The sequence below is a fragment of the Pangasianodon hypophthalmus genome, chromosome 29, assembly GCF_027358585.1.
Source record: "Pangasianodon hypophthalmus isolate fPanHyp1 chromosome 29, fPanHyp1.pri, whole genome shotgun sequence".
Taxonomy (NCBI): domain Eukaryota; kingdom Metazoa; phylum Chordata; class Actinopteri; order Siluriformes; family Pangasiidae; genus Pangasianodon; species Pangasianodon hypophthalmus.
The window spans coordinates 11,512,029-11,527,889 of record NC_069738.1 but is presented as its reverse complement, the minus strand read 5'-3'; the positions used below and the strand labels follow the sequence as shown (position 1 = coordinate 11,527,889).

Here is a 15,861-nt window from a genome sequence, read left to right as displayed (position 1 = left end):
TGAGAGTAAGTAGGGATTTTCTGTGATTATGGACTGGGCTGCGATGGTCATGTGACAAAGAAAGGGGGAGGAAAGGAAACACCCTGCTACTATAGTGTAGCTTATTGTAGCGTAATCATACTCGGCTACGACTTCATGAGGATTCGGGCCAATATAATGTTTCACCATCTCTCTCTCTCGGACACACACACACACAGAGTTCAGGTGACCTAATATGTAGGATTGAACCTACAGAAAGCTCCACCTATAGGAAACCCAGTGTATTTCCCTAAAAAAAAAAAGACACAACAACGCAGCTTAACATGAATAATCAAGAAAAATATACAGTGAAAAGCTTTAATAATATTTTCTGCAGAATAAAATACAAGTAAAATCAGTGTAAAACCCACAATTTTGTTCCTTCAAAGTAAAAAATTCAGTATAAAAAGCACTTGCTTTCTCTTTGGTCAAAGTGTACTACAAAAACATCTCTTAAGGAACATTTTACTAACACCACAGAGCAGGTGTGATTTGACATTACTGATCAGAGTGAAAACAATGAAAACTTAACCTGTGTACAGCATGATTGTTTTAGCTCTTACATGTGATTTTTTTTTTTTTTTTGTATATTAACAAGCATAGTGTCCTTCTCAGAGCTTCATACACTTTTTAATAATAAAAGACTCTTAGAGTTAAGTGAATATTAGACAGCACATTTGAGGCAATGGAAAAATCAGGTTATTGATTTTGACTTCTTTGGATTCTACTTTGGATGTATTTTCTCACAGTCCTAGACAAAATCTCTTAGATTATCATACATTACGGCTGATATTGAGCCAAATTATCCTGCCAGCTGATTCTCCTCATCAAAAAGCAGGCCTGTAGTGTACAATCTGGGTTGTTTCGATCCGATTACATGTTTGATTCAGGTATAGTATAGTTATGAATTTCCTTCCTGGAAACATGTTTTTCAAAAGAAAGAAAGATGCTAGGTGTAAGTTTTAGTATACCACATGGATGAGGTCAAACGGACAAGAACTGGTGGTGGAATGATTTCTTTGCTGTCTAGTTGAAGTCTCGGTTGGTGAGGATCAGAGGAGCCACAAGAGTCCAGAGGTATAGCGCCAAGGCCAGCCAGCTCGAGCTGATCTTCACCCACACTGCAGGCATAGTGCTCTTCATGGACTTGTAGTCTGTGTCAGGCCTTTCACAAACAAAAAATGAAAGCGAAATACAAGAGAGACAAAAAAAAGAGGAGAAAATGAGAAAAATAGCTAAAATCATACCTTTACATAACTTTGTTGCAATTTTTTTTGTTTTTTAAATAGTTTAATTTAGTTTCTATTTTCAATCTATTTGTAAGCATTCCTTACTTAGTTCTGTGTTTGCGTGTCATTGCTTTGTTGTACAAGTCAAATTATGCTGCATCAACTTGGAATTGGGAAGTCTGAACTCGGAATTACATAATCGTCAAGCTCAACACATGGAGAAAAAAACACGGACACCTTCATGAAAGCATGACTTTTTTTAGCAACCAGCTAGCCAACTAACATTATTGCTCATGAGTTTATTTTCTCAAGACAGTAAATTGTAAATATGGTCAATGCTATAGATTTAACCATCAAATGTGGCCATGTTGATTGATCTAAATTAAAGACTACCATAAACTCATTTAAAGAAGAAGTGAAGCTATTTTATTTATTGTTGATGGTGTGAGCGGCCATGCTGACATGCTGTCATAGGCTGAACTCGGGGTTGAAGATACCTTCCCAACTTTCAGAGTAGGAATTCCAGGTTGAGGGGTCAGAACTTTCAAGTTATGAGTTGTAGTTGAAGCCTGAAGTGGTGTGGTCAATTTTTTTGTTTGATTTATTAGTGTTTCTGTGCTGTACAGTTTTTCTAAGCTAAAATCTTTAGCGTAACCTCTCTCTCAGGCCTTAAAAATATATGCTTGTAAGTACATCCTTATGAAGAAGTAATTACATGTCATTCAGTTTATAAAAGCACTTGCTGGTCTGCTTGTCTAAGCTATGATAATGTTCATTTCTGATCATGTAAATACAGGATTTTTACTCCAGACTAACAGTACTGCCCTGTCCCATACTCTTCCACTAACTTCTAGAGTACTAAACCCTAAGAAAATATTTTTAAAGTAAGGCATATTTTCATAAAAAACACTGATTTCAAAATCATTGCTTTGTCTACAGTTATTAACTGGTGAAGCTTCCAGAGAACTGAATGTAGCTGTCTTGTTGAAACCTCTATTTATGCCCAAGTCTTAACTTCCTGGCAGAGGCAAGCAGGTTTTAGCTTAAAATAACCTACTGTACAGTGGAATGCAAAATCCCATCATTCTTCCCCCTGGATATCACTGATTCACCACTGTAACCTACATTACATATTCTAAACTTGCTGATGGTGTTAATAAACAAAAAAGATTGTGGACTCTAGTTCTAGTTTCAGTTATGCTTAGCCTTATAAGCAGCATTATGTGATATGCTCTGAGAAACAGAATTAACTACATCCCTGGGGTCTTCTTCACTTCCCTCACTATTACTGTGCAGAGTGGTAATATGTTTATGGGTCCAATTCTGGACAGATTTCCAGCTGTCCCGGTTATGGCTCCAATCGTGTTAATGCATTTTGTAGTGTTTATATACAAAGGCTTGTAGTGTTTATGTACATCTGCTCATAGAAAAGATTTCTTCCTTTTTACTATACTGTATGTTGCTTTGTATGCTTAGCTACATACCTAGAGTAACATCTTTAAACCAGCTCTGGATTTGATACTCACTGATACCAGTTGGTGAGGGTCATCATGATGTAAAGAGAAGCCAGGATGAGGCAGAAGTGGAAGAAAGAGTAACTGTAGCTCACTCCATCCTCTTCATTATCCACAGCACGTCTCACTCCATCTTCCCCCACTTCTGCGTCCTTGTCCAGCGCCAACTCCTGCCTCTCCTCCGTCTGCATCAACTTATTCACCTGAGAGTTATTGGATGATCGGATGCTGCGGGAAACATGTTGAAGGGTAAAATAATAAATATGTGAATTTAATTTTAAGTGGAAATGTCCTAACCCACTTAACTGACTAACCTCCAGTTTTAATTTTCTGATGACTGATTTTAAAAGGTATTTGTTTTATGGTTGTCACAGATTCCCCTTTCACCATGTGCTCATGTTTGATTTGGTTTTTGTTCTAGTCCTGTGCCTCTTCTGTCACTAGTTTGTTATGTTATGGTGTGCACCTGTTTTGGGTTAGATCTTGATTAGTTTGTCTATGTATACCCTGCTGTTCTCCTGGTGTTCATCAGAAGTTTTATCATGCATATATATGTATCTTTTAGGCTTCCTAGTCCTGCTTCTGTGTACGTCTGGGTTTTGACCTTCGCCTGTTTACCTCATATATTGATTATAGATTGCCCTGTTTTAACTCTGTCTAACCAGTGTTTTTACCCCATTATAGAAACTTACTACGATTCCTGGATTTCCCACAAGAGTACTAAAACTTGTGTCCCGCATCATTCACCTGCACATTACAGAAGACTTCCCAACAAACTTCCCAAGAAACAGCAGGACAAATTAATCTAGAACTAACAAAAAACAGGTGCACACCATAGGAAAACAAACCAATGACAGGACAGGGCAGAGGTGAAAAAAAACAAAATAGGGACTAGATCAAAAACCAAAATAAACACAAGCACACTGCACATTGTCACCATGGGGACCATGACACGGGTCTAATGATTTTATTTTGAAGTCTGTACAAAGTTTTGACAATGTTTCTAACAAAGTGCTGCCAGCTGGAGGTGTACAATGTAATGCAACCTATTAGGATGTAATTACAACATTACGAATTAAAACCATAGTCTCTTCATGTATGAGACCACTTGGGTATGCATTCCTGGGTTTTTTTCTTAACAGGTCCAAACTGACCTTTTGTTTTAACCGTTATTTCCTTCCATGAAGTACTTGCATAGAATAACTGAATTCTGCAAAGAAAAGACCACCTTCCCTCTAGCTAACTTATATATCCCCCCTTTTGTTCCCTGTGACAAAGTTTTTGCACACGCCACCTAGCCGTTTTCTCCCTACATTTAAATGACTGTAACACCTCTACACAGGCACCTAGAACTCCAGCTCAAGTGTTTAAAAGAAGAGTTCTTGCTAACATATGGTTAAACAACAAATAACATGAAGACATAACATTTAAAAAAACACTCTATCTATTATGTTACTAGCTGTATTTTAATAAACAGTCATTTAAATCTTACATTTGTAAACCAGCTTCCTGCTCACAGCCATTTTGTGCTTGCAGTGGATCATGAATGGTTTATGGCCAGAAATTACACTCAATTACACACTTATATTAACTACCCACAAATTTTATTGCTTTAAATTTAGAGCTTGTAAAACATGCTCACCTGGCATAGAGTGTGCAAAACAGGAAGATGACCAATCCCACAATTCCTTGCGCATCCCACCACTGGACTTGCCCAGGGGGGATGGTGGGGGCCGGGGCAGCGGTGGTGGTGGGGTTGTTGGTAACCAGCTGTAGCAGGCTGGGGTTACATTTCCGGTCTAAATCAAGGCAACACAGGACATTGCTTTGTGAGAAATTGAAACAATCATCCATAATTAAATCAGTAAACCAATTTTCATTTGCAACCCACTGTCTCTCCATATGCCTGGTTTTTGTTTTTTCATGTAATAACTGCATGCCTGTATATCAGCACCTGCCTCCAAGTTTAAACAATTCCCAAATAAGAAGCTTCTTATTTACTCTGCCCAGTTACAGCACATCCAAAATAGCTCTAAACCCAGCAACCATTACTGTCTGCTTAGTAACGGATATTAGTATGTGTACCAAGAGAATTCTTGCTTATATTTGTCGGGCAAATATGGTTATTTAATTTTCTTTGCTTCTTTGTAATAAAGGTACAAATTGCATTTTGTATTCAACACAAAACAACATTCTACATACCAGCTGATTAGAACCCTTAGACAAATGTTAATAGGGATTTCTACTGATGTCAGTTCAATACAAACAAATTGGTTTGTCCTACAACTTTGAAGTACATGCTGTAGGTTCCTGCAGGGGTACCATCACACACGGAGTGCCATGACTGTGGGTTCAGCACCACGGCTAGCGACTTAAAGCGCCCAAAACCATATTGGAAATCTAGACACCATCCTCTTGGTGGTGACTTACAAACTTTGTAAAACAAAAACTGTCTAACAAAGTTTGGTTTGGGAGTTACAGCCAATGCTCTAAACACAAAAAAACAAGTACATAAAATACATGAGCATCTGAGGATCTTAATGACCTTTAGGCACTCCTGAATGGCAGCCCGTATTACTGACCTGCACGCTCATTTATGAACCTTAAAATTCATCTTGCCTAACATAAAAGCCAGCGCTGTGCCAACAACCCACGCTCCGAAACAATCACGCTCTCCATACCAGCTTCTTCACCAACCCCTGCGTCCCTACCCCAAGGCTATCCCTTTTTTACAATCCCATTCGTCTTTGTAAATAAAATCCCTCCAGGGCTTAAAGTGATCTTATTGTCAAAGTGTCCAGTATTTATACCTCAGGCAGATACCATACAATATCTAGCAAAGGAGTTACAAGTGGATGCAAGTGTGACTTACTGGGGTTGTTGCTCATAGCAGACCAGGTGAGATACATGGTATACAGAGAGATGAGAGAGGACTGCAGCAGACCTGAGGCAGGCTGAGCTTCCTGTTCACACAAGCAGAAAAACAGATGAATTATGAATAATATTTCAAATATATGGCTAGTACCTCAAAACCAACACAACAGTTAGAGAGAACTAACCTACTGCTATCTAAAAAGCTTTGTTATGGACAGGCTTTATTATGCTGTTATTGGAAAATAATCCTCTTTGAGGTGGTGAGAGAACTCTGCTTCATGTCTGACCACATCACACCACCCCATCACTGTTTATTTTCCTACAGCAGCATGACCCGTTGTGTTTCATCACTTACTTATTTATACAGTATGCTAATGCTCTTAATCCTTTCATGAGAGAGGTTAGGAGCGAGGGTACTACCTGTACTTTAGGGAGAATCGAGACGACAGACACTATGACGCAGAAGATAAAGTTCAGGCTGATGAAAACTTTGTGTTCAGTGCAGTCATCAGGCTGTGTGTAGTACACGTAAAACAGCACCATCGCAGCAAAGGCACATGCGTAGTGAATGAAAGTAAAGGACAACAGAGCTGCAGAGAAAACACAGGAACATCATCGTTTTATAACTCTGTGGCACAACAATAAGATCTGACAATACAAGAACTCTGTTACTCAGTGTGATGAAGGTTTTAATAAAGGAAATCACTCAACTGTTGGTTCAAGTTGAGAAATGCTTTACCATGTGACTCATCATAAGCCCATGGCTGAACATTTAGGGAAGGATAAGTCAATGAATCATCTAATGGCCTGTTTCTATTGGCAGGCCATTCACAGTGATGTACACAGGAAGTGTGCGTTATGCCGTGAACGTCAACTTGTGAACCCTTCGATCAACCCAAAATCATCACTTCCCATAACAGTAGTCTCTTTGAAAGACCTCGTATGGACCTCACAGGACAACTGGAAGGTGCATGCAAGAGCCCACCTTTGTAGGCGTCCTAGTGGGCTACGCAACCTACGCAATGTCAGCACGCGGTGTTGTGGAAGCAAGGCGTAATGCCAGATTCTGACTGAGAAGGCACTGCATTCATGTCACGGAAACTGTACAAACTGTAATAAATTATGGAGCTTTAGGTTGATCCACAAAAGATGGAAGGTGGGGACGAGCCATTTAGTCAAGCCCTCAAAAATAGGATTCAGTAAGTTATAAGTTTATTTGCAAGCACACAAGAAATTTGGATAACTATATACGGCTCTTGTTGTACAGAGCCTCCATGGGGTTTTCCCTGTTTCAGTTACTGTAGGGGTGGAAGCCCTGGGGCATCTTGGATGTCCTCTGAAAACAGTGTCAAGAGGGACCTACACACAGCAAAACAAATTGTCATATGCTCTGAATGTGAGAGCGAAACTCCACACATTGGGTCACATAATGCAGTTATTTAAGCCCCATATCAAGCTCTAGTGACAAAGGCCTTCTAAGGTTGAATATGAGGTAAGACAAACAGGTATAGGCAAAGCACTCTGTATATACCACCTCAATCTCTTAAAATCCTGGAGAGAGGTGGTCGCTGTTGTGGAGGAAGAACGAAGAAGGAGCTGGGACTGGAGGTAAGTCAAATATGATCAGGAAACTCACTCTGGTCCCCTGTAGAGACCAAGGCTGGAAGCATACTTCACACAACCACACAAACGAAAAGGACAATCTCTGCAAGCTTGCAGTCACAGTGTTACTCCGGTGGCTATACACCTCTGCACGCAAGGGGGCGACAGAGTCCACATCAGAGTACTCCTATGCCTTTTCAGTGCATGGTTAGATCAGGAGGAACAATTTCTCAGGCATCAGTTGTACAAAAGCTTGTTACAAACTAATCATATTTGATTTTTACTTAAAAAATAATGTATCTAACCATCATGAACAAGATGGTTTAAAATTACTTGATTACTTAAACATAGTCAGTATTAATTAGCCAGGTTTAAGACATTTTAGTTAAAATAACTCTTATCTATTTACTATTTCCCTAATATTTGAAAAGCTTGGAGATATTACTTTACTTCTGAAGTAAGTTTTACTTCACCCTAATTTAATTTCCCAATTCACGCCCACTCACTAACTCTCCGCAATCACGACAGCTTCCTCCAAGACACGTGAAGCAAACACATCTTTGTGAACTGCTGCTCATGCTCTGTCACAGGGCACTTGGAGGAAAAGTGCTATTTGCCCTCTTCTGCAAACATGTGCTCGCAGATTCCACGATTGGCTAATGTCACTTTGATTGACGAGGGTGAGAGAGTAATGTCATCCCTCTCAACCAGAGAGCAATTCTGCTCTCTAGAGTCCCAGCCATGGATGGCTGAGGCATGGTCGGGGTTCAAACTCGTGATCTCCTGACGACAGCACAATTGCTGTTATGTTCCGCCAATTTATAATGTTTCAACAGCTCATTCACAAAACTCTCTGGCCTCATGGCCATTTTCCTCTGCCTATCTTGATGACAATTATCTGTGGTAATGGCTGGCAGTGGCACATGCAGGCATCTAAGAGCTTTCCTGAGATCCTTGACCTGGCACAAAGTGAAAGCTGTTCTTTCTAGGACAGCAGTGTGGCAATGGGAGCTTGGGTGAGCATCAGCTGCATAAGTGAGGTGATCGAGAATGGACAGAACAAGTACGTAAAATGCGATTATCCACATCTGTATGACATCAACAGCAGCCTACTGTTTGTAAGTAGGACCTGAGAGCAACTTCAGACTGACATGGCAGTACACTGGGTGATCTTACCTGCATACCAGCACTTGCTGTTGCCATTCTCGGCATTTTCCAACCAACTCTGGTTCCATGTGTGAGCAAAATCCACCAGCAAAATCAGCTGCATCAGGATGAAGATAAAGGAGCCAACCGCACCAAAATAGTACCACACTGAAAGAACACACTCAACTGTGTTAAAATCTGCTGCTTACGTGTGTGAATGCATTTTTACGCACTGGTTAAAAATCTGAATTGTAAAATTGAAAAAGTTGCACCTGTGTTAAATGTGCCATCTGGGATGTAGAAAGCTCCTACAGTTATTCCGACCAGGATTAGAAACTTAAAGAACCAGAATCTGAAGGACACACAACACACAAACACACGTGAGCTGGAGTGGAATAATGCATGTAAATACATTTCTAAATAGATTTTTCTTAAAAAAAAATAAATAAATAAAAATAAAAATGATTAGAGGGCAGTCATTAGAGTCCAGCAGATTATTCACGCTATAATATATTGGAATACTTAAATATTGTACTACTGTGCCAGTTATACTGCAAGTCCTGGTATTAGTTTTCTCAAAATGAACACCGATTATGAATTAGTGTTGAAATATTTGTGTAATTGTGGAACCCAGACTAAGATTGAGCAACATACCCGTTCTGAATGGAGGCACGTGGGTCCTTGCTGGTGCGCACTCGGATCATGATGATGGAGAAGAGGAGGAAAAAGCAGGCCAAAGCGAAACACATCCTGTACACGGACTTATAGCCAACAATAACCTCGCAATTTACCTTTCCTTCAAAGCCAGGTATGGACATGCCTTTTTCACAAAATCCAGGTATCTGTGGAGCATGAATGGTGATCGGGATTAAACAAAGGCACACAGCAGAAGGCTTTTTATAGAGGCATTATGGTTTTATGTTTTCAGGTTTTCGATACACACGATGTATGCGTGTGTCAGTCTGTCCATCCGAGATTATTAGTTAGTGTGACATCTCAAAAATGAATGGTTGAGTGCTTGTAAGATTTATATGGAATTATCACTGTAGATCAAGGGTGACAAACTCAATCACAGAAGGGGCCAAAATTTAAAACATGGCCTAAGCTTCAGGCCAAACAGGATTAACATTTATTCAACAGTTTAAAACTGACTATGATAAAGACGTCGCACACTATAATTATTGCCGGGCTGATTTGGCTATCTCTTCTGCCACTATAAAACTAGCTTTCACAGCAGCTTCACTTTGTGATTTTGCTTTTGTGAACATATTCTGCCATGACATCAGACTCTTTTTAATCTCTTCTACCTTCTGTAGCTTCTGCTGTGTGTCCAGGTTTTTGTACTTGTCCTGATGTTTCGCCTCATAGTGCCGTCTTATGTTATATTCTTTAATTACAGCCACATTAGCTCCGCAAACAAGGCACACAGGTTTACCTTCAATGTCAACAAACAGGTACTCCAAGGCCTCCCATTTGTTTTGCAAGCCCCTGTTTTCAAAGTCCACTTTTCATTTGGCCATTTTTGGGGCGGTGGCTAGCTTAAATGTCACTGTATAGGCGCTGACCCATGCATTCACCGCTGACCACTGATGAGTGTGTCATTAAAGCAGCAGAGAGGAGCGGCTGACGCTCACAGCTCTTCGATGCGTGGCAGATGTTGCAGTGCATTGTGGGATTTGTAGTGTGAGTGCGATTTACCAGCGGGCCATTAATAATAGACATATGAAATTATCTCGGGGGCCGGATATAATTGTATCACGGGCCGGATGTGTTTGACAGTTTGATGTGTCTGCTGTAGATGAACAGCAGATGAACTGATTAGGTTTTGGAATTGATCCAAACAATGTTAAGGTTCCAGCAAGGTCAAATGTCAGAAATGCTTTTTCTTCAATAGTTTCCTTTTTGTTTGAAACATATTTTAAGGAATTTCAGGCATACGAATTAGTAACAAGTAGGAGTAGACTGGACTACTGGAGTTCTACTTGTTTCCTTTTAAAAGCCTCTCAACAATAAAAAATAAATAAAAAATTGTTATAGACTTAACAATAAGCATACACCTCTCGGCTAACTATTTAATAATAATAATAACAACAGCTCAATGGTCCCTGGTTTGATCCTCAATCCTTGAAACTCTGGTTTGTTACTGTCTGTACTGAGTTTCTGTACATGTTCTCCCCGTGGGTTTCCTCCAGGTTCTCAGGTTTCCTCCCACCTAGGCATTAATGAGTGTGTGAATGCCCGTGTGCATGGTGCCCTGTGATGGACTAGCATCCAATCCAATCACACCCAGTGATCCTGGGATAGGGTCGGGGTCTACTCTGGTCCTGACCAGTATGGAGCGGTTACTGAAGATGAATGAGTTAATAATATTATGACTATTATTATTATTATTAGATTATATTAGATTCAACTGTATTGTCATTGTGCAGAGTACGAGTACAGAGCCAACGAAATGCAGTGTAGCATCTAACCAGAAGTGCAAATAGCAATATGTCTATAAATATATATATATATTAACGTATATACATGTGCAAGGTACGAGGTAGAGAAAGTAGAGACCAGCTCAGTGCAAATATAAAAGGTGCATGTAGTAATTAGTCAGTAATGTGTATTATTATTATTATTATTAGTAGTAGTAGTAGTAGTATCTACTAGCCCCCACCAGTAGCCCCCACCATCCACCTCAGTCATTTAACAGGTAATCCCTTTAACTCCCTGTCTACTTAGGAAGAAACAGGGATGTGTACCTGTTCCAGGTGAGTCTCCATTCCCGGCAGGATCATGATGATGGACACGAGGGTGCCGAGCAGCAGGAAGAAGGAGAAAGCCAGGCGTGTGATGGTGGAGCTGAAAGCGGAGGGGCAACATCCTGCTAACAGGCATGGAGCAGAGCCACACAGACAGGATGCCTACAGGAGAAATGGAGCAACAGTGATCCAGATCACCAGATTATTCATTCATTTGCCTCAATATGTTTATTATCATCCAGCCTAAGTGTACTATGGGAAATGGTCTCGCTCTAAAGTCAGTATCTCTCACACACAGAGCTCATGTGACATGAAAAAAGTTTACAGGAACCTATAAAAGTGAAATGCCATGTGAGGTTCACTGAGATTTCTGCTGTCGCAAATAAAGATATTTCGAGTTGAACAAAAACAAGTTAGTTACAGAGAAACTACGTCATGGTCATATGCCAAGCTATAAATCAAGGAAAGCTAATCACTTAGCCACATTCAGATGTAGCATTATCCAAACATTGAACATTTTCACCTTTTCTGACTTGACCCAGGCCTAGACTATATTATATTTTTATTATAAATATATTTATATATATATATATATATATATATATATATATATATATATATATATAAAATGCCTCTGTAAATTCGTTCATGTAACTAAAGCTAAAGGAAAAACAGTGAGCTAGTGACAGAAAACAAACGCAGAAAAGTTTCTTAAAAGTAATATAACTATTCACACGGTACAATACCTGACACTGGGTATGTATACCGAGCAAAAGTGGTAAAAACGTGTTTTAAAAGCTACTTACGCAGCTCGCCAGAGAGCATAAAGCCATACAAGCGCCCATTTTTTTAATGCGTCAAACAGCAGGAAAGCTATAAAGTACGGAAGTTTTCTCGTTTCAACAACAGATGAAGTAAAACTCAACAGCGCGGCAGTGATTGGTCAGAATTACTCAGCGCTTTAAAATGGACCAATCAGAGCTTAACGCGCTTACACTGAAGCATACAGAAAGGTTCATAAGGTGCATTAGTCAGTATTTTTCACTTCTTACTAGTACAAATTATGTAGAAATGATAATCTATATATATAGTTTAGGCCATTGACTCAGAACAAGTTTATCACATAGCTGGAAAAAAAAACACAGTTTAGAAAAATCTTACTTCCGGTTCGGAAGGTTTGTTTGTATTTTGATTGGCCACTTGTCAATCATTTTATAGACACGCCCCCAATGCATCGTCACAGCCTCATAAATCATTATTGCTGCGTCTCAATTCGCCTACTATCCATCCTAAATAGTGTCCGAGATTAGAATGAGTGTGTCCCAAATTGTAGTATGTTGAAATGAGGATCCTAAAGGTACCCGGATGGTCTATTATTTTCGAAGTGTGGGACAGTGGACAATTTTCCAGCTAATATTACCCACAGTTCCTTGCACGAAGGAAGAGGAGTGTTGTGATGGTTTGCTTCGCCGAATTCAAGGAGGCATTTTAGAGAGAGGTGTAAATGAAATGTAGAAAAATAAATCAAGGGAATGGTAAATTAAATGATATAGTATAAATGATATAAGGAATAATGAATGAAGAAAAGCTGAAATGCAGCGAGGAGTTTGTTTATGGTGACAGCGTGCGTAACTAGGCAACAACGTTCTCCTCCGTCACATGACGTGTTAGTTCGTATGTCCCAGTACTTGCGTACTCTTTTGCTACACAAGTAAAAGTATGTACTTTTTCTTCACAAAAAGAGTACATACTTTTAGTGCATAGCATAAGTAGGCGAAGAGTTTTATAGAGTTGTAACTTGGCTTTCAAGCAGCTGAATGTCCGACTGTGCTCAAAAGTGATGTCATACAGTCCTAGCTAATGTTAACTCAAGTTAACATGCTAACTCTAATTGAATTCAATATAAGTGAATAAACTCAATCCCTAGCCAGGGCCACAATTTGACACAATTTATTTCAAGAATCTTTCCCTACAGAATGGGATTGTGGGTTATGAAAACTTTGTTTCTAAATGGTCTGAAAATGTTTGCATACAGTTTAATTACTCTTATGACTTTTTTTCAGAGCTTTCAGGTACAATGCTGAGATTCTTCGGCCCCTCTCAGAGAAGTGTGCTCTTTCTGGAAGCACGGTCGCTCCCTGATCTGGCACAAACCATTATAGTGTTCTGGGTGTGTGCGACAGGATCATGTGGCCTACACTGTATTCCATAACTCCATTCACCTGCTCTGCACCACATTCCCATCGAGCGTGTAGTGTGGCTCAATTTGACCCGCCATCCCTCAAAATACAAACACATGCACGAAAATTCTTCCCTACTAAAAAAAAAAATCCAGCTTGGTCTGACCAGCTACGAGCTGTCTTGGTCTGCCAGTTTGGGATGACCAAACCAGATACTGCTTCCTGAGATGGTTCCTGCTCACTGCCCAGACACCGAACACAAAGTGGCTACACAAGAAGGTGGCTCGCAGCATGGTGTGTTAGTCACTCAGTGCCAAAGCTTGTTATTAACTGAACTAGCTAACTTTATGGGTAAACCATCAGTATCCAACCAACATGCAGATTCTGGAGCGCCACGATGTACATTTACATTTATGGCATTTGGCAGACGATCTTATCCAGAGCGACTTCCAAAAGTGCTTTGAAGTCTATCAAAAATACTTTCTGATATTGGCTCACTAGGTCACAAACTAGGAATACCATCAGTCCAAACCTCTGTTGGGGAGGTAATAGACAAGCGCTCAGACAATTATTTTTTTTTTTTGGTTTTGTATGTGCTAACTTAAGTACTTTAGGAAGAGGTAAGTCTTTAGACGTCGTTTGAGGACTGCCAGTGACTCAACTGTTCGGACATCTAGGGGAAGTTCATTCCACCATCTTGGTGCTGGAACAGAGAAAAGTCTTGATGCATGAGACCCAACATGTAAATCAAGCAAGAAGAAGAAAGGGAAACAGTCGTGATAAGACAACATCTCAACATTGAAAATGTATACAGTATATTTTATATCTATAATTATATTTTTTATAATTTGCTGCAATCTCTGATCTTTGGAACCCCTTGTTTGTCTCATTTGGACAACCATTACTGCATCATCAGCCATTTGAAATATCTCCTGGTTTCCTCCTTCAGATTTAGAAGCTCTTTGCTTGTACATTTGATAAAGGACTTCTTGTCCACCCTGTTTTTTTTTTTCAGAATTTTTACTTCTCTTACTTTTTTGTACATCTGCTATATACAATAGTATGTAGTTGACTGCGTAGAAATCTTCCTGAAAAATAAGTTCCTTGTTTTTAGCAATTTAGGATGAGTGTAGGTTGTCCTAGTGGGTTTGACAAGGGTTGTCATTTGGGTCCTTGTTGTTCTCCTGCTGCAAGGCGGAGTTGCCAATTTAGCAGATTTATTGCCTTTTAAAACCCCTTTAGTGACTTTATTTTAAAAAAGAATCTAGCAAATTTTTGAGTTCATATCACAGCTGCTGGTTATAAGAGTTCAGACAGCAGGTTCGGTCGACTCACCATGACTGTATATTGCTGCATTCAACTTGAAAATAAAAAAAAAAAAAAAAGAAAGAAAAGAAACCTCAACTCGGCTGCTCACAGCATAAACAGTACACAAAGTAACTCTTCTTACCTTTAAATGAGTTATACTGTACAGTATATATTCATATTTGCTTTAGATCAATCAACATACATACATATTAGCTTGTAAAATCTAGGATATTAACTATACAGAGATAAATATACATCACTCATCACGGTTAGCTGGCTGGGGTCCCTGAAGGACTAGTGGTTAGGCCTCAGTGCTCTCACTGCCATGGCCTGGGGTTCGATTCCCAGCCAGCCCCACAAGATAGTGCAATCTAGGTGTTGGTCCCAAGCCTGGATAAAACTGGGGAGGGTTGTGTCAGGAAGTGCATCTGGCATAAAAATTGTGCTAAATCAAATATGTGGACCAAAGATCTGCTGTGACGACCCCTAATGGGAGCAGATGAAACAACAACATCACAGTTAGCTGGCTAGTTTGTCTCAACAAAAGACAAGCATGGAGGTGTCATGTTTTTTTTTGTTTTGTTTTGGGTTTTTTTTTACCACTTTGTAGCTCGAAAACATGGGGGTCAAACATGTCATACTTCCAGGTTCCAAGTTCCTAGATCTGATCACCATTGCTTGCACCCACGCATATGTTCTTCATATTAAACTCTCTTCTTGGATAAGTAATAATAGCGAGTTATTCCGTCCCTAACCATTTCCTTCATGTCTAGTTCCTGACTAATCACTACAGGATTTTGTAAATATGTAAATAGTTAGTTTGACTCTATGTTATAAATACGAAAATAGTTCGTGGTGCCACAACTTCTTTGTAATAAAAAATAGTTATAATCTATTATTTTCTATTCGGATGGAACTCTTTTCTGATTATAACCATGCAATGAATATGCAAATTAGGTTGTGATGTCACCTGAGGACTTCTAGTGACTGTTTCAATATGAAGTACTTTCTCCTGAAACTCTGATCACTCAGAAGTGAGTATTAATTTCTTTTCCTTTCCAAGAACTTGCTAACATCTTTAATAAGTGCATGTAAATTTCAATCTCAGATGCACAGTATGGAGTGCCAAATATGACATGTAAGCTTGCACAGTTTTCCAAGGTTTAATGTTATAGAAAGATGTGCACTTTTTTTTTTTTTTTTTGGCTCGTGCGTCATGATTTCGCCACAGAACCCTGACAGA

At 39.5% G+C, this 15,861-nt stretch overlaps 1 protein-coding gene across 1 annotated transcript; it reads right to left on the bottom strand.

Annotated features, from left to right (window-relative positions):
- Positions 1-297: 297 nt before the first annotated feature.
- On the bottom strand, positions 298-12,075 carry serinc2 (serine incorporator 2). Its single transcript, XM_026942295.3, has 10 exons — positions 11,937-12,075; positions 11,131-11,292; positions 9,038-9,225; positions 8,656-8,735; positions 8,414-8,551; positions 6,056-6,225; positions 5,634-5,724; positions 4,404-4,560; positions 2,774-2,989; positions 298-1,183 (listed from the first exon to the last, which is right to left on the bottom strand). The coding sequence occupies exons 1-10, from the start codon at positions 11,973-11,975 to the stop codon at positions 1,045-1,047; spliced, it is 1,380 nt and encodes a 459-aa protein (XP_026798096.1). The 5' UTR covers positions 11,976-12,075; the 3' UTR covers positions 298-1,044.
- Between the last annotated feature and the right edge of the window lie 3,786 nt (positions 12,076-15,861).

What these genes read in the sequence shown, in the direction of transcription:
- serinc2 (XM_026942295.3), bottom strand. Translation starts at nt 11,975, where the DNA reads ATGGGCGCTTGTATGGCTTTATGCTCTCTGGCGAGCTGC. An exon ending in CAGCAAGTGCTGGTATGCAG is followed by an intron (nt 6,226 to 8,413) that starts GTAAGATCACCC and finishes TTTTCTCTGCAG; the next exon opens with CTCTGTTGTCCTTTACTTTC. An exon ending in TTTTGCACACTCTATGCCAG is followed by an intron (nt 2,990 to 4,403) that starts GTGAGCATGTTT and finishes TGTTTCCCGCAG; the next exon opens with CATCCGATCATCCAATAACT.